General features: G+C 41.3%; 2 protein-coding genes across 3 annotated transcripts; both read right to left on the minus strand.

The window, feature by feature from the left end:
* Positions 1-737: 737 nt before the first annotated feature.
* On the minus strand, positions 738-7,681 carry khsrp (KH-type splicing regulatory protein). The gene is made up of 18 exons (XM_083905802.1): positions 7,549-7,681; positions 6,457-6,559; positions 6,321-6,374; positions 6,204-6,240; positions 6,045-6,103; positions 5,870-5,941; positions 5,730-5,787; positions 5,160-5,307; positions 4,558-4,656; positions 4,303-4,449; positions 4,061-4,163; positions 3,687-3,811; positions 3,294-3,587; positions 3,071-3,210; positions 2,859-2,947; positions 2,515-2,736; positions 1,090-1,322; positions 738-876 (listed from the first exon to the last, which is right to left on the minus strand). Exons 1-18 carry the CDS (start codon positions 7,636-7,638, stop codon positions 868-870), a joined length of 2,082 nt encoding a protein of 693 aa, XP_083761928.1. The 5' UTR covers positions 7,639-7,681; the 3' UTR covers positions 738-867.
* A 725-nt stretch (positions 7,682-8,406) lies between these two features.
* On the minus strand, positions 8,407-17,470 carry slc25a23a (solute carrier family 25 member 23a). 2 transcript variants are annotated; one of them, XM_083905785.1, is made up of 12 exons: positions 17,358-17,470; positions 14,879-15,114; positions 13,454-13,577; positions 13,282-13,369; positions 12,947-13,058; positions 12,696-12,854; positions 12,413-12,565; positions 11,059-11,172; positions 10,740-10,907; positions 10,496-10,643; positions 9,590-9,772; positions 8,407-9,259 (listed from the first exon to the last, which is right to left on the minus strand). In XM_083905785.1, the coding sequence occupies exons 2-12, from the start codon at positions 15,071-15,073 to the stop codon at positions 9,249-9,251; spliced, it is 1,455 nt and encodes a 484-aa protein (XP_083761911.1). In that variant the 5' UTR covers positions 15,074-15,114; positions 17,358-17,470; the 3' UTR covers positions 8,407-9,248. The 2 variants fall into 2 exon arrangements, with proteins under 2 accessions (XP_083761911.1, XP_083761910.1); XM_083905784.1 differs by lacking the exon at positions 8,407-9,259 and having other exon boundaries at positions 9,509-9,772.
* Between the last annotated feature and the right edge of the window lie 942 nt (positions 17,471-18,412).

Consider the following 18,412-nt stretch of genomic DNA (forward strand, 5'->3'; position numbering starts at 1 on the left):
GATCACATTAGTCATTTTAATGTTTTTATTGTAAGTATTTAAAAACAAGTTGTAAAAAATAACACTAAAAAAAAAAAATACAATAACAAAACCAGCTGGAAAAACAATCTTCCAAGAACAATGTTGAAGGAAATTAAACGGAGGGTAGTCAACCATACAAACGCATACATGCACAAACAATTTCCCTACATACATAGGACAGTTAGTGCTTATTACAGCCAACTTGCACACATTTTCTGTTCAGTAGCATACACTGTATACAGACACACAACCCCGTGAGGAAAATAGTTACAATGAATATAATTAAAATAAGAGACTGTGGTGGCAGGACGAAGTACACTGCAACTTAAACACTGGGAATGTAAAAAAAAAAAAATGGATCAAGAATTTAAAAAAAAAAAAGAGAAAGAAAAAGGAGGATCAGAAATTTACAGTTTTTCTTACAATATATTCAAAATACTGCTTAAGTTTTTACCCTCAGAAAATAGAAGGGGAAAACCAGTAAAATGCGAGTCTGTGTTGAGATGCTGTTGTGCTAACTTACAGGCAGAAAGCTTATCATTTCATATTAAAAAAGTTGTGATTTGGATTTTTCATTACGTTATTACACGGTGTGGGGGCAAGGTGAAGGGGCAAACCGAATAATCCCATGTAGTGCTATGATCAGTGCACGGGCAAAATGTGTTCCCTTTTTCCTTTCTTCAAATTTGATTTTTTTTTCTTTAAAAAACAAACAAGGAGGTTTGAACTAGAAAATGTGTGGGTGGATCATGGTCATGTCTTTTTGACTCCAAAAAAGAAATTTTCTTGACAAAAAACACAAGTCCAGAGAATCGATGCAGCGGTCCAACAGAGCAAACCACTCGTTTACTGGGCCTGAAAAGACATCACAGACAACATCGTTTATTATGTGAAGAAGTGAACATTTCTTGAAATACTAGGATCACAATCACAACAACACACAATGTGAAACAGTGCTTACATTTTTTCATAACCCCGCCCCCCAATACACCATCCCTATCCCCTACATGGACTCCCACACCCTGATGGAAGATTCAATTTTCACAACTAATTTAAACGCATATATACCTGCTGTCCTGGCTGCTGACCACCTGCCTGTCCAGGCGACTGCCCTGGCTGTCCATAATAGGCAGCCTGCTGTCTGTAGTACTCAGCCCAGGCGGCGCTGTAGTCCTGCTGACCTCCACCTGCAGCTCCTCCTCCTCCACCTCCTGCCGCCGCTGCTGCTGCTGCTGCTGCTGCTGCTGCTGCTGGGGCCGCAGGAGCAGCTGCTGCGCCCGCTCCACCTGCAGCTGGTTGAGCTGAAAAAACACACACAAACTCCAGTTTACTTCATCATTTAAAAATCGATACTCATGATATTCATGACTGAATTCAACACATTTAATTCACATAAAATAATATAAAATATATTTACGAGTCTCCAAGGCAAGGAATTTTTAGACTAATAAAAGAAAATGGTCACTGAGAACACATGAACAATTCTACAAGCGTGGAGAAAATAATTATGGAATAAAGCATGAAAACAGTTTCTCTCCAGGTGTCTAAAAATATGACTTAGTGATGAACTGGAGCCATAGTTAGAATACCTCCTCCTCAAACACTGTACTGATATAAAAACCCTCAGCATTAACGACCCGAGACGCCTTTGTGCCGTGTCTTACCTCAACAGAAAAGCTCTGCCGCTTTATTTAGAAAATGAAGTAGAAACAGAAAGAGTAGACTCTGCTTTGAGGTGATAGAGCAGGACAGTAGCTAAACCAGCTCCGTTTGTGTACAGTATGTTGTTGAACCGTGACCAAAAATGTGGAAATGTCACTTCAATACATTTGTTTCTGTACAGACACTAATGAACAGCGGCATTCACAGATTTTGGTCTCCACTAAATGACAGCATCCCCAGTATACACACACAAAGAGCTGCAACTAACGATTAATCTGTCGATTAATGAATCGTTTGGTTCATAAAATGTCAGAAAATTAAAAAAAACGTTGTTTGTCAAACCTGGAAATTATTTTGTCGAACATCTTGTTTTGTTCACAAACCAAAATGATTCAGTTTTAATGATTTTTTTGTTTGTGTGGAGCAAAGAAACAAAGAAAATATTCACATTTAAGAAGCTAAAACGATCAGAAATCTTGTTTTAATCATGAAAAAAGCTTAAAACCGATTTTCGATTATCAAAATAGTCGGAGATTAATTTAGTTATGGATTAATAATCGATTCATCGATTAATCGTTTCAGCGCTATACACACACACACACACCCAGCATCTTTGATCAGAGACGTTTGCTGAATATTTCATGATTTGAAAGCTAACTTTTAGCCTGGCGACTGGTTTAATGAGATAAATTTGGCAAGGTGGTTAGTATCACATTTTCCTGTTTGGTCAGAAGAGGTACTTTTAGACTGATTTATAAATGCAACACACTTTTAAATTTGAGAAAAAGCATAGACATGTCACAAACTTATATACCAGTAAATTTCACTTACCCATGCCCATCTTCTTATAGTACTCCTCCCAGGCCTTCGTGTAGTCTGGCTGGCCTCCTGGGGCCTGTGCTGCTTGGCTCGGGTCTCCTGGTGCTGCTGCTGGAGCGGCTCCTGGACCCTGGGCTGGCATAGCACCCCCTGGCTGCTGACCGTTATTGTATTGTGCATAATATTGTGCATAGTATGCTGCCCATGCTGCATTGGGGTCTGCTGCTGCCTTATCTAAAAAGGTGACGAGAAATAACTTATAAAATCAAAATCAATCAAAATGAGCAGATTTTGAAGTCAAGTACAGAAAAACAATAAAAGGAGAATTACACGCAAACAAAAAATAAAATACTCACTGGGGTCATGGGGACCTGGGGCTTGCCATTGCTGTTGATAGTTATTTCCCCAATTCTGGTAATACTGGGGACCACTAGGTGCAGCTCCACTGCAGAGAAGGAGATGACAGTTAAAGTACATAAAGCTGCTTCTTTATATCTTTATATAGCTCCTAGCTGAAAGAAAAATGCAATTCTCCAGGACTAAAGAGCTGTTCATTATTTATACTTACTGGGGTGCACCACCAGGTGGTCCTGCATTGTATGGGTTGGGGTTATAGGGACCCATTGGACCACCTGGGCCTCCTGGTCCACCTGGACCACCAGGACCTCCTGGACCAGGACCACCACCACCCACTGGACACAATGGAGCCTGGCAGAAAACACAATAAGAAGCCAATTCAATAACAGTTGCATGGATGTGTTATTCTTCGTGCAGCAGTTTAATTGATGTACCTCTATCTTTTCTTCTATGAGCTGTTTCGCATGGTCAATCTGTTGAGGGGACCCTCGGATGGTGAACAGTTTGAAGTTAGGGTCACCGTTGGGTGGCGGCTGGTTGGATATTTCCACAAATGCCCCAGTTTGTTGGTTGATGGACTTGACATTCTCTCCTCCTCTGCCGATCACCAAACCACATTTGTGAGCAGGAATGGAGAAAGTCATACCTCCTCCCGGAGGACCACCCCAGTTGCCCTGCCCTCGACCACGGCCTCGTCCGCCAGGCGGCATCCCAGAACCTGGAGGGCCCTGTGGGGGGAAAAAACCGAGAGGATTAATGGCTTTTGCTCTGTCAAGACGGTGAAGACTCAGAATCAGACATGATTTCTTTCCAGTCTCCAAACTTACCCCCTGTCCACCTTCCTCCCTGTCACGGATGCTCTGTAGCAGCTCAGTGATGACTGAAGCAGCATGCTGACATTGGTCTGGTGGACCCATAATATGGGCTATTTTATCAGGACCTGAACCATCATCTGTAAGGAATGACAGGTAGGTTCTCCAATGAGGGCTCATAACAAGGAAAAAGCAACAAACAGAGAGCCAAATTTCTTTCTAAAAAACAATTAATTTTGAGGGGAAAATCTCACTTAATGATAAAGAACTGTTCCTCAATTGTATAGTCTACGACTGTAAGTCCAATTAGCTACAGACATGAAGTTAAGTGTCTTTGTATATTATGACATGTATTGAAAGGTTAGAAAGAGAATATTTGGAGGTTTTACCTGGTTTAAACTGTATCTTCACTCCAGTATCAGCCTGGATTTTCTTAATCATCTCTCCACTACGGCCAATAACAACTCCAACCGAGTGGCGGGGCACAGCGATCTGTATATTTAAAAAAGGACAAGCAAATACTGTTCAACTGCTGCAAAATCTACGAGTTAAAAGTATGAAAACATAAATCATAAAGGTGTTTATCGAGCCACTACTGTGGTTTTCAAATGTTAAAATGGACATTGCTCACATCAATGCCGCCTCCGCCGCCGCCACCTCCTCCTCCTCCTCCTCCTCCACCACCACCACCTCCCATCCGTGATCCATATTCATTCCTTTCCCCGAAGCCAGCATGATCCCTTTCTCGTAGAATCTCGTTGACCATATCCTTTGCTTGCTAAAAAAGGCAACGACAGTAGAAACATGATGAAATGTTAAGATAGGACAAACAGTAGCACTGAGATTCTTTTTCACCAGAGCATTCTCTACAATGATGACACATTACCTGCACTTTGTAGGGGTCTCCAATGATGCGGAGGGGTTTATCAACATTTGGTGGCTGGGAACCATCTTGAATAAGGATCATTTTAACTCCAGCTCGTTCCTAGGAATTTTCAAGAGAAATACAATTACATTTGTTATAATGATCATGGAGTTTTACTATTGCTCAATCACTTTATTGGAACACATACACACTGTCAAAATTACAATATATTAAAGTATTTGTATGACCGAGCCTTACACTTGAACAGCAGCATAACCATGGTTCTCTTAAAACTGGAGTGAAAACCCAGTTATTTGTAAAATCTAATGTCAAATATGGATTAGGATTACTCTTTGAGCATTTCATACACATGTTGTACAAGCTAAACTGATTGACAGCTTACTAATGTACAAGACCAGCCTTCAGTCACATCATTCAAAACTAAATGCCAGTGATCATTGATGGTGGCTCCCCAGTATTTTTGCACAGTACTATATCCTTCTTTAAGCACTTTACCCTGTTCAAACTAAGATTTCTAATAAATCTCTATAGATCTTTTACCCATAATTTTCTAATATTTGTAAATTGGAGACAGGACAGTGAGGACACCCACTGACTCTTACCTGTAACTGTCTAATGGTCTCTCCTCCTTTGCCTATAATGAGGCCAGCCTTTCCTGCAGGGATGATCATCTCCTGCATGGAACCCGTCTGCCCATTGGTCGTTTCGTGCCCCCTGGACACTATGTCCTCTATCAGCGCTTTGGCTCTCCTGGTGGCAAATTAAGTTAAAGAAGAGAAAGAGTGATGAAGACCTCAAACAAACAAACAAACAAGTTAATGGGTCAAACTATTCAGAAGTATGGGCAGTGTGAGCAATACGCCCCTTGGACAGCAGACTTTCCGAAGAACTTTTAGTGAATGCCAACAAATACGGTTTTTTTGCCCACATAACCCTATTACCAAAATATTGGAAGATTAATTTAGTACTTTATTAACTGAGAAATCATTGCAGACCCTACACTTTAGTGATAACCATTTCAATAAAATTGTTGTAGTTTGAGATGACCTGCCAACACTCTCTAAGGAAGTGTAATAGTCTTATTTCAACATGTGACCAGAGCTGCTACTTGAGCCCCTAAACACAATAGGCTTTGGAATTAGAAATGTCCGTAAATATAAGCACCAACTTACTGTATGGCATCGGGTGATCCAGTCAGAGAAATGCTTCTTTCTGGAAGTCCTACAGTGTCTGTGAATCAACATGGAAAACATGTTTGTCCAAGAGCAGGTGGAAAACCCTACACTTTTAGCAAATACTACACAGCACTTACCATGAGCAATTTGGACTTTACAGCCAGAATCCTGTTGTATTTTGTTAATCTGTTCACCTCCTCGGCCAATGACTTAAAGGACAAGAGCAAAAACATTTAGATTTTAGTCTGAACAAGTGTTACACAGCAAAAACACTATATGTAAATGTCCGAAAATATAAAAATGTATACTCACCGAGACCCACCATGGCATCAGGGACTTTGTAATCTTCCGACATTGTAGATGGTCTGGCACTAAAAGGAGGTGGAGCAAATACAGCAATATTATTGTCTCTATTAATCATTAAACTACAATGGTGTATTTATGTAAAATAAATAATAAAAAATACAATACCTTTGTTGGGACAGAGCAGCCAGCTTAGGACCGATAGCTGTAAGAGATGCAAAAATGGTGAGTCGTCGGAAAGTGAACTGAGCTTTATATTATGGTTAGTGTGGATATCAAACGTACACAAAGCAGAATCTCTTTCACTCTGAGGTGCTACCTTCTTGGCATCGGGTTCATCTGAAATCAAACACAAAAGTAAGATTTAAAATAAGGGGGGCGGGGAGAACCCTGAAAATGTGCATTTCTGCTGATTTTTAACCTGCTTCTTCCAAAGAACGCTTTTGTGCCTTGAATGGATAAGCCTCAGCGCCTCCGTTGTTACTTGGTGAAGGGACACCATCACCACCTATTTTAGCTGCAATCTGCAAAGAGGTGAACACTGAATGAGAATTCCAACATCACCATGGATGGACAGTTACTGACACGGTGTGACCATTGTGACTTATATTGGGATTCCATATCGATAGGATGCGAGATTATAGCAACTTCAGGATCACGAACACACGAAAATCAGTTCAATCATAAGGAGTTCAACCAATTGGGGTTATATGGGTATGAGGACTAAAAAAAACTGAAAGTTTTAAAATTTAAATTTAAAATTAAAAAATAATTACTAGGATGACAGGATATAACTAAAAACTCACGTGCTATGCTATGCAGGTGCTTTCAGCACTATTTTTGACATCAGTGTCGACAATTTAATTTTAAATCTCTCTCATGCTCTGAAGTGCGCTCACTTCAGGCGAATTGTTGAGTGGGATTTAATGTGTTAATTTCAATTTAACAACACTCGAGGAAGACTGCATTATCTCGACTTTTTGATTCTCAAATGCTACAAGAAGCCGTGTTGGTTTAAATGTCAGGGCTATTTATCTCCCTTTGTATGCGACAAGAGGTTTATGAATAAAACTACCTAAGCTTGCCAATAAGTTTCCACAACGTAATAAATTATCCTTACCCGAGTTAAGTCACGGGGACCTGCCACTTTCGTTTATTGACGCATCGTGGAGGAAACTTTATGCTTCAGTTACCGTTAACCGTACACACATACCCTCGCTACATTAGCTTGAGCAGCTAGCCCACTTACAATAGCTCAAAGATCAAAGTAGTATTAGCTGTTTTATTTTAAGAAAGTAGTGACATACACCACTGCCGCTGCTCGGTGAGGCCCAATTGATTGACCCACGAGCCCACCGAATGTTACAAACGCATAGACCGCGAAGCTATAAGCTAACTAGCCCGCTAGCTAACGCTTAAGCGGCGCTAACGTCACGCAGAATTAAGCTAGCTGCCGTGTCCTAGCAGCTAACTGGCGCGTCGACCGTCCTCTCTCGGGGAGCTCATTATTTACCTGTCTGGCTCGTTGTACTGCATCGGCAAAAGCGTCGTTTTTCATCCCAGCACCGACTCCGTTAGTCGGCAAACCGCCGTATTCAGACATGCTGCTCACGAGGGGTAAACAGACACAGAGGGGGCAGGCTGGGTGGCTTTGGTCGGGTCGAGCTGCGCAGAAGCGGGAAGGCTACAACAGGAACGTAGAAAGAAGTGGGGGGCACCAATGTAAGTAAGTCAGAACCACGCCGGCAAATCTCAACTGCTTAAAAAGGACCAATCGGCCGCCTCGGCTTTCTCCTCCTTCTTCTTGTTCTTTCGTCGTCTTTGTCACCTTCTTCTGGTTTAAATGGTGGTTGGAAAAAAATGTTTTCATGAGCAATACCGCCACCTACTGGAATGGAGTGGAGCAATTGCGTAATACAATGTACTGTGTATTTCTATAGGCCTTTAAAGCAATCCACAGGTGACCAAAGTGCTTTACAAAATAAAAGCATTACAGACGCACCGCATTTAAATAAAAACAGACAGTAAAAGCAAATTCATGGAACATAAATCATGAAAATACCATTAGAAATACTAAACCAGTCTCCATTGCCTTGAAACAGCTCTAAACTTCACGCTTCTGAAACGTCCAGGAGGATGCATAATGACAGATCAAGAAAAAAAAAATATATATATATTATTTTATACAGGCCAGCACTCTTGCCTTTGCAGCAAGAATACCCAGGTTTGAGACCAGGTTGGAACAAGGGTCTTTCTGCATGGAGTTTGTATGTTCTCCCCTTGTGTGTGCGCAGGTTTTCTCCGGGTTTCCTCACACAGTCCAAAAACATACACTGGAAACAAAATAGCATTTGACAAAAGCAGGGCCATGCATGCATTTATTTGCATATACCACAGAAAATACTGACACCTCAAAATAGTTCATTGACCTTTAACATCATTTCTTATTGTTTGGGATGAAATGGTACGTTTTACACATAGTTTACTGAAAATACTATATGGCATTGTATCATGTAGTGAGAAAACAAACACAAGTATCAGAATAAAGCTTCAGAATAAATATATTAATCGTGAATATTTTTGCATTAAAATCAGGTATCTGCAGTGACTTTATAAATATATACTATATATACACTGCCCTTCAAATGTTTGGGGTCATCTATACACGTTTTTTTGTGTTTTCCATTAAAAATCACACTTTTATTCATCAAAAGAGTTGCAAAATGAATAGAAAATATAGTCAAGACATTGACAAGATTAGAAATAATGATTTTTATTCCAAATAATCATTTTACCCTTTCGTCAAAGAACCAGCAAAACTCTTTTCAGCTGTGCTAACATAATTGCACAAGGGTTTTCTAATCATCCAATAGCCTTCTTACGTGATTAGCAAACACAATGTACCATTAGAACACTGGAGAGATGGTTGCTGGAAATGGGCCTCTATACACCTATGTGTACATATTCCATTAAAAACCAGATGTTAGCAGCTAGAATAGTCCACCAAAAAGTGCTTTTCCTTCCAAAAAAAGGACATTTCTGAGTGACCCCAAACTTTTGAACGGCAGTGTGTATGCACACATTGTTGTTCTCTAACATTTGTTTAAGACACGTCAGTCAAAAGCGCTGACTTCACCTGTCTGCAGCGACTTCAGGATCCACTTGCAGAACAGGAAACGAAGGATCAATCGGCTTTCCAGTCCTTTATCTTCTCTACATATCACCTAAGGGAAAAAATAATGCTGTAGTAATGTAACATGGCTCCTGGAGTTGGTCAAGCTCATGCATGTTACCATCTGCCCAGTTCAATGCAGTAGGTACTCGGTTAGCTTCCACACAACTGGTATGCACTGAAATCGCACACCAAACTCCTCCAACTGTGCTGCTCTCACAACACAAGATCGGTGTATTCATCCGCGGTCCACCTCCTCAAGGCTCAAATCCTCATGCACGGCCAAAACACAATCTGCACGTGCACGTGGAGAAAAGCCACGGCAAACGACTGGCAGGATCTTTTTTTTTTTCCTACCCCTTCTCTTTCCCCGCCCTCCTACCCTCAATGTCCACTCCCAGGGCTATCCTGGTGTATTCGTAGACAACATAGGACACGCTGACGGCAGGAATGACTTTCAGCAGGTTGGGGGAGATTCCTCGGTAGAGTCCAGCGACGCCCTCCTGAGTCACAATGTTGTGAAGCAAGGCCAACATGGAGGGCTTTGGGGTTCCCTTCTCTAAAGCTAATGAGACAGAAAAAGGGTGTTTTTCATTAGGTTACAACTAAATGAAACAATAACATAATGTGTTTCATAAGCTACAAATAAAGTGAACTTCCTGGTTTTGCTGTACTATAAAGGAGGGGAATAAAAATGTTATTTTAGGAGGAAGGAGAAAAAAATTAAAACCTGGAATTAAAATCCACCCTGAGTGATCCAATCACAAGTGGACAGGTTAAAGTATGACTGTTCACACCTGGTTCTGGCTTCCCCTGCACTGCACTCAAATACACACACCGACCTCATGTCCATCCATGACAACAAAATGACATTGTTAAAGGTGCATTATGTAATAAATCTAAAGCAACTGGCCATAAAATCCTCCTAATATGTCACAGAGACTCAGGAATAATGTTCATATAACAAACTGAACTCACCAACAACAACAGTACAGCCAAAATATTTGCATTAAAAATAATCTTTTGCAGACTGCAAATCATGTTTATGTTTTGAAACTATGTTTTGGCATGTGGCGCCACCTACCGCCGTCTACCAATCATTGCAGTCAGTAGAGTCTCAGCTGCCGAGCAACCACGGGTTGCCAGTTATGTCAGAAAACGAAACCTAAAAGACCTCTTTTTTATTATATGAATGTAGTAACCGTTTTTGGCCACATTCTTACATATGGCACCTTTAAGCCTCTTTTCCTCGGTCACACACTGGTATTTATATCAGTATTGCTCTTACCCTGTGCCTGCATTCGTGTGCGGATCAGTGCCAGAGGGTAACTCGCCAGCTGTCCACAGGTGCTGGAGACGGCACCGCAGCCGACCAGCACCATGACCCCTGGGTCGGCGAAACCCGTGTTCCTGTTCAGCCAGGAAAACTTCAGAGTCTGCGGGAACACAGGAGAGCAAGAAGGTAAAACAACCAGGAGATACAGGACGTGCTGCAAAGGGGACTGTGTGCAGCCGTGTCTCTCTTCTCTGACCTCGTAGACAGCCAGGTCGATGCCAGCATAAGGGACAATGCTGAGCAGGTTCGGTACATAACCCTTGTAAAAGGCGGCGACACCTTCCCTCTGCAGGATCTGTTTGGCACAGTCGGCGATTCCTGAGAACTGGCCTGTTTTTCTGAGCATCAGACGGGTTTTAAGCACCTGTAAGAGAACAAGAAGACAAGTCAACACACACCAACAGCTTTAAAAACCAACAATACCATTTTAAAAACAAGCTCAAGTGGAGGAAGTGCATCACAGGTGTGATGTGGAAAAGAGAGAAGAGGTGATGTGAATATTACCCTGATATTACCTCCATCGGGTAGATGGCAGTCTGAGCTACAGCTCCAGCCAAAGAGCCGGCGACAAACCTCTCATGGACCTGCAGACTTCTGGATTCATCACGGCCGCGCATAACGTTCTTGATCTATGAGTTAGAGAGTAAAAGAACCAGAACTTGAAACGGCAATTATGATCCTGAACAAGTGGAAAAAGTTTAGGGTCACTTAGAAATGTCCTTATTTTTGAAGGAAAAGCACTTTTTTTGAATGAATATAACATTAAATGAATCAGAAATACACTCTATACATTGTTAATATGGTAAACGTCTGGTTTTTAATGGAATATGTTCATAGGTGTATAGAGGCCCATTTCCAGCAACCATCTCTCCAGTGTTCTAATGGTACATTGTGTTTGCTAATCATTAAATTACATCAAACATTAAATTAATCATAAACACTGACCTTGTCAGCAACTGTAGTCCTTTAGTCTGCTAGTTTAGGTGTTAATTGGTTATGGTTAAGGTTAGGGATAGCATTTTGTTGAGGCTGTACAGATGAATATAAGGCTAGCTAGCTACCGTTCAAAAGTTTGGGGTCACTTGGAAATGTCCTAATTTTTGAAGGAAAAGCACTTTTTTCAATCAATATAACATTAAATTAATCATAAACACTGACATGTCAGCACCAGTCGTCCTATAGTCCACTAGTTGAGGCATTAAGTGGTTATGGTTAAGGTTAGCATTTTCTTTAAGCTGTACAAATGAATGTAAGGCTAGCAAGCTACCATTCAAAAGTTTGAGGTCACTTAGAAATGTCCTTTTTTACTTTTTTTTCAATTAATATAATAGAAATACACTCTATACATTGTTCATGTGGTAAACGACTATTCTAGCCGCAAACGTCTGTTTTTTAATGGAATATGTACATAGGTGTATAGAGGCCCATTTCCAGTGTTCTAATGGTACATTGTGTTTGCTAGTCGCGTTAGAAGGCTATTGGATGATTAGAAAACCCTTGAAAACCCTTGTCCAATTATGTTAGCACAGCTGAAAACAGTTTTGCTGGTTATTTGAGGAAAGAACATTTGATTTTTTTAAATAAAAAACATTATTTCTAATCTTGTCAATGTCTTGACTATATTTTCTATTCATTTTACAACTCTTTTGATGGATAAAAGTGTGACTTTTAATGGAAAACACCAAAAAATTGTATAGCTGACCCCAAACTTTTGAACGGTAGTGCAAGTCAGTCTGTTGAATGCAGGCCTATAGCCAGCAGCTGGTTAGCTTAGCTTAGCATTAAGATGGGAGATGAGGGAAAACATTTAAACTGGCTATGTCTATATGTAAAAGAAGTTATTCAAAAAGTAATGTTCATCTACTCCACCTGCTCATATGCCGTGAACTTGATTGCAGTCTCTGGGGCAATTTTAAGAACATTCATTGCGTTGCCTCTCCACAATGATCGCAGCCCTCCCTCTTTCACCATGAACTGAAAATTGCTCACGACGTTCCCTTTAAAGACGAAGGAACCATGAACCTGGAGGAGGAGAGCAAGAAGGTTATCGTGGTTTGTACGTACTCAACAGCTGATCTCACCCGTAACACACATACAATCTTTTGGTTCAGGCTTGATCAGACAGATGAGATCATCCATGTTCGTAACTGACCTGTCGGAAGACTTTGATGCGCTCCAAGGGGGCAGTTCCTGTCCGAGATACAGATCCAGCCATGGCTCCTGCCATCAACTGCCGCCACACATACCCAGACTTCTTCTCCTCCTCTGAAAATTCATCTGGGACTGTCAGCTGCTCACCAATGTCCAACATCTACTGAAGTTACGATGGATAGAATACGTTTGACGAAGGAGAACTGTTTTCGCTGTTCAAGGCTTGCGTTTTCACGTCTGCATAAACCTCACCATCGATCGTTTCCAGTAGCGCGCCACGTCCTCCATATTGGTGAGGGGGTTAAACAGGAAGTAGTCACGCCACTCATTCCAGTCAACGGTCATGGAACCATCTTTGTCCATACTAGGTCAGAGACACATGCAAATGATGTTAAGTTGGGAATTCATGGCAAAAAAATAGAACAAGTTGCATTGGGTAGAAGCATCACTTTTCTTGTGTAAACGAATAGGAAGACACTTTCTGGTTTACAACACTTCAACCTAACCACAAGACACAAAAGTAGGAAATGCAGCCCTGATGGAAACATGCAATACTCAGATCAGATATCAACACATTGTTGACAGACCTGAGCAAAATCCTGGTGGCTTCCTTGAGGGTGACGTCCACCCCGATGGTACGTAGAGAGTCCTGGATCTCCGCTGCGTCTATCCGTCCTGCAAATGACATCATAGCACGGACGTGAATATGGACAATTCGAATAACAACGTGCACATACGTGTGGATACATGTGTACGGACCGTCGTTGTTCCTGTCGAGGCTTCTAAACATGAGTTTGAGCTGTTTTTCATGTGTGCGAAGATATCGCGTGAACTCTTCGAAGTCCAGTACTCCATCCTGGTTGGTGTCCCCAGTCTTGACAATCTGAAAGCACGGGGTGATTATAGTAACCGCACCAACCTGTAAGATAATCTCAACATTTCAAATATAATCCAAAGAGCTCCTTTACGTCCATAACCTGTGAGAAATGTCACAGAGGGAAAGTTTGGTGGTTTGGTTTGGACAATGATCTATATGAAGGAAGACCAGGAGAAAGGTTACCATTCTCATCTTACAAAGGCCTGCTCCTTGTACCAAAATAGACAACATGCTGCGCTTTACACACATGCATCACACACACACAGGTTTGTTAGCACAGCTATTCTACTGAGGACACTGCAATTTGGACAGCCTATATCCATAACCTTATAACTAACCCTAACCTGACAATTCACATATTAGCTCTAAACCAGGTCCTGATAAGGTCAGTGTGTGTGCCAGAGAAGGTCCTAAAGAAGTCATAAATAAACATAAGTACACACACACACTCGCATGCATTAATGTATTCTTGGTTCGTTCTTTCTAAAACAGACAGACACAGAGCGACTGAGCACAGACAAACAGTGTGTATTTGTGTTCATAATAAAGGTTTCCTTGGCAGTGTTGCACAAACACAACAAGATCAGAAGGTCATTTTACAGGCCTCCATGTACAGTAAACACCATTGATTCCGCCTGATTTAGTGCAGTCACAGAGAAGCAAATCTTGATTATTAGTCTATTATTCAACTCATTTCCATATAATCCCCCACAATAACATCCTGCATGTACAAGTGTCACTGTCTCAAGGATAACACAAGGTTTTTTTGGAGACAGCAGGTATTGATCGATTGATCAGATTCTCCTTAGATCAGTTGATCTTTAATGGAATATGTACATAGGTGTATAGAGGCCCATTTCCAGCAACCATCTCTCCAGTGTTCTAATGGTACATTGTGTTTGCTAATCGCGTTAGAAGACTATTGGATGATTAGAAAACCCTTGAAAATCCTTGTGCAATGATGTTAGCACAGCTGAAAACAGTTTTGCTGGTTCTTTGACAAAAGGGCAAAATCATTATTTTGAATAAAAATCATTATTTATAATATTGTCAATGGAAACTTTTAATGGAAAACACACCAAAAAAATGGAAGGTTGACCCCAAACTTTTGAACGGTGGTGTAGAATTCAGCAGTTTAAGATCTGGGGACCCTGAGCAGGTCTACAGCTAATCATATAGAGACAAACAGGCATTCACAATCACATTTATCACCAGAAATGGCCCTTTTATTCAAATAATTCCAACATTGAGAGAAGCTACAGTCCCACAGCCTGCATGGTATTCCACAGAACAAACAGGTTTACTACCTTGTCTATGGAGCCTCTGGAAAGCCCTCGCTCTGCCAGGCCAGTCCGGAGTTCAAGGATGTCGACGTGTCCGTCTTTGTTGATGTCCAGCTGATCAAACAGCTCCGCGTACTTCTTCTCCCTGTCGTGGTCCGGACCAGGGGAATCGCTCTCCTGGCAGTGAACCCCGGAAAACCAAGCGTGTCGGCCTCCCATTGCTGCTGCTGCTGCTGCTGCTGCCACTCAAGAGTCAGCTGCTGAGAGGAAGGAGCGTGGATTCAATCACGGCAACATCTCACACACGCACAGCAGTAAGTATGTCTGAGCTAAGGCTTCAAACAGACATTAAGTTTGCTGACATTACAGAATCATCAGCAGCAGAAGTGATTTACATTTAATTAGACGTGCGGTTCCCTGTTGGGGACATTTATAAATATCTATCTATAAGCAAGTTGTGTCCGTCTGTCTGTGACAGGCATATCTCGCTGACCGTTAGTCAGATCGCCCCAAGACTTTGGCTATGGGTTGAGTATGGCCCGATGGTGTGCATCCTTGATTTTCACATTTTTTGGAGGAATTTTAATTTTCACTGATTTAGCACAATACACCAGGCAGGCATCGGCTCATCAGCAGCAGCTGCGCTGTCTGGAGCGGGGAGGTGGTAGTGAAGAGGCTGTCCTCATGGTGGGTGAGACGTTTTCACACGGTTCACCGCAGAACATGGCGTCATACTGAAATGACGCAGTCGGAGTCCATTCACCAATACGCGAGCACATATTTATTTTTGCATTAATTAGCATGCTACTACTCTGCTGCTAACTTCGCAAACCTGTTTCCAAAGGTAAGCTAGCGAGGCTACCATTAGCAATAGTGTAGGGCTAACAATACAAACACTGTGCAGCCTCATTAGGCACAACACAAGTGTTTTAATTTTCGAATAGGATTAGCGTAGCTAGCATAACTGAAATATCTTCTTCAGCTCCCACTATAGGAATACATACTTCCTATGGGCACTACACTAGTGTGATATAGAACATATTAATATCTAATATTTTGAGTAAGTACAATGATATATATATATATATATATATATATATATATATATGTGTGTATATAAATACTATGGGTAATCTGATTTTATGTTTTATTTACACCTCTCGTGTTTTTGGTTCCTACCTGCCTTTCCAGACTTTTACCGATAAACTCAACCAGAACTAGTAACAACTCGAGTGTCTTTATAGGGTTTTATTTCACACTTCTTAGTAGGTCGTAAACCGATAAAGCACACAGGATTCTGATGATCATACTAGAGAATCGGAACTAGGCTATAAAAACTTTTACAACAGATTGTACTATGATGTCATCAAAGCTGTGCTTTGGTGTCCGACTTCGATGTCTGGCTGATGACGAATTGCAGTTTCCTGCTGGAAAGTTCAGCAGTATGAACAGTTTGACTGGTTTCGTCAGTTGGTGCGACCATTAATAGCAATAACTGTAGCGAAAAAAAATAAAAATGTATGCCTTCTTTCTGTAGCAGAAACTTAATCACGGATGGGATAAGCTGAAGTTAGAGGCATTTTGTTGACATTTGCATCATTTTAATGCATTTTACAGGAAAATAAGCATGCAAACTACACGCAAAACGGTGTCCGTGACTTTATAGGAATGAGGAGTATATCAGTACGTATGACAATTCAACCCGAAATCCAAATATTCATTTCTAGACACATCATATTACTAAGAACTTGTTGTTTAAAAAAAAAATAAAAAAATAAAGATGATTGACGGTCGCACCACATGACATTTTGGACGGTAATGACCGATTAATTTACGTGAAAAACCATCAAAATGTTGTAATTCATGATTTTGTTTTGATGTATGCATGTACATATAGTGCAACAGAAATTCATAGTTATCAAAAAACCTTACATGTCATTGACCCGTATACCAGGGTTTGAAATTGAATTTTTTTTTTTTTTTAATCTAGCCAGAGTCGCCCCCTGGTGGATGTAGGTCACAATCTTCAAACCCAGAAGCAACATCCATTTTAATATAAAGCCTGTGTGTGTTTATATGTACTTTAGTAAAGGGTATTGCTTTACGGAGGCCACCATGTTTTTACAGGCCACCGTACTTTCCTGACATGTTTGGGCAGGGAATAAGTAAAGTGTTCCTTGTATTACAATCTGCATTCTCACCAGTAGGTGTCACTTATTCTTACAGACTGGACCTTTAAATTAGAGAATAACATTGCTGCACAAGTTCTTTCTCGGAAATATATCCCGGATTACAGTGCATGCCATGTTCCTGTTCGGATTATAACCTGCAGTTGTGTCCTGCTTGTCTTAATCTGATTATATTATTAAAGAAAACACGCAGGGGACACATGGCGACAACGGTGTTTACTGGTTAAAAGACTAAAAAAATAAAATGTAAAGAGTGTTTAAGTTGTGTGGGATTCACAACACAGGCAGACGAGAGCGACCAGTTTGTGACTCACTGTGTGTGTTTACGTCCGGACCGACCCGCCGCCCATGTTACGATGATGAACAGAAGGACCGGACACCAACGGGTCTGCAACACACTTGACTGACCGACTGACCCGGGTCTTAACGCGGATCCTGGAAACAGATGTGACGCCAGATAAGCAGCTCAACCTCAGTGTGAACGATTCACGAGGTAAATAAGTCACGAGAAGATCCGCGTCGCTCTGACTTCACAGCCACTCTGGAAACAGGAAGCGCGTGACAGACAGTCCTCGCGCCCAATAGCAGGTCTCTCTCTCTCTCCGTGTGTGTGTGTGCGTTTGTTCTGGGGCAATCCATTGACCTTGTCAGGACCAGTTGTGGGTGAGTTAGGGTTATTCAAAGTCCGGCCTGTGGGCCAATCACGGCCCTCGGTCAGATTTTTTTATTTAAAGGATTTGGTTACATTGCCATTGAAATTAAATTATTATAAAACAGTGCTTCTGTAGGTAGCGTTTCCCCCGTTTGGACACCCCACCCCTAGACCTTTACTGGTTATACGTTAGTGTGTGTGTGTGTGTGTTTTCTTGTATTAGTGTCTTTGTGAGGACCAAAACAAATTTTTAACCATATGGAGTGAGGACATTTTGGGGGAAAGTGAGGACATTTTGGCTGGTCCTCATGTCCTCATGTCCTCTCACCCCTTAAAAGAGCTTTTTGAGGGATAAGACAAGATTTTAGGTTAAGGTTAGGCATTCATTTGTGAGCATAAGGCAGGGGTCACCAACCTTTTTGAGAATAGTACCTGAAGGGCAGAGAATGATATGCACAGCTACCATATTAACATTTAATGCAATTTACCATTTAAATTACTAATGCAGTACCTGTAGGAAGTATGTATTCCTATAGTGGAAGTTTTTTCAGATATGGTAATGCAAGGCTGACAGTCACAACATCTGGCTACTGCTAATGCTAATCGAGGAAACACTTGCGTTCTTTTGGAAGTAGCATGCTAATGCAAAAATAAATATGTGCTTGCGTATTGGTGAAAGGACACCTCGTTGTTTCAGTACGACACCATGTTCTGCGG

Source organism: Microchirus variegatus (genome assembly GCF_963457635.1).
Source record: "Microchirus variegatus genome assembly, chromosome: 19".
Lineage (NCBI taxonomy): Eukaryota > Metazoa > Chordata > Actinopteri > Pleuronectiformes > Soleidae > Microchirus > Microchirus variegatus.

Excerpts from the sequence above, each read along its gene's own strand:
- slc25a23a (XM_083905784.1), bottom strand. The coding sequence starts at position 15,073 with ATGGGAGGCCGACACGCTTGGTTTTCCGGGGTTCACTGCCAGGAGAGC. Across the intron at positions 13,578-14,878 it reads CCAGAGGCTCCATAGACAAG|ATTGTCAAGACTGGGGACAC; the intron begins GTAGTAAACCTG and ends CCGTGCTTTCAG. Across the intron at positions 13,059-13,281 it reads GCCACCAGGATTTTGCTCAG|TATGGACAAAGATGGTTCCA; the intron begins GTCTGTCAACAA and ends TCTCTGACCTAG.
- khsrp (XM_083905802.1), bottom strand. The coding sequence starts at position 7,638 with ATGTCTGAATACGGCGGTTTGCCGACTAACGGAGTCGGTGCTGGGATG. Across the intron at positions 6,375-6,456 it reads GCGTTCTTTGGAAGAAGCAG|ATGAACCCGATGCCAAGAAG; the intron begins GTTAAAAATCAG and ends GTTTGATTTCAG. Across the intron at positions 5,788-5,869 it reads TAAAGTCCAAATTGCTCATG|ACACTGTAGGACTTCCAGAA; the intron begins GTAAGTGCTGTG and ends GTTGATTCACAG.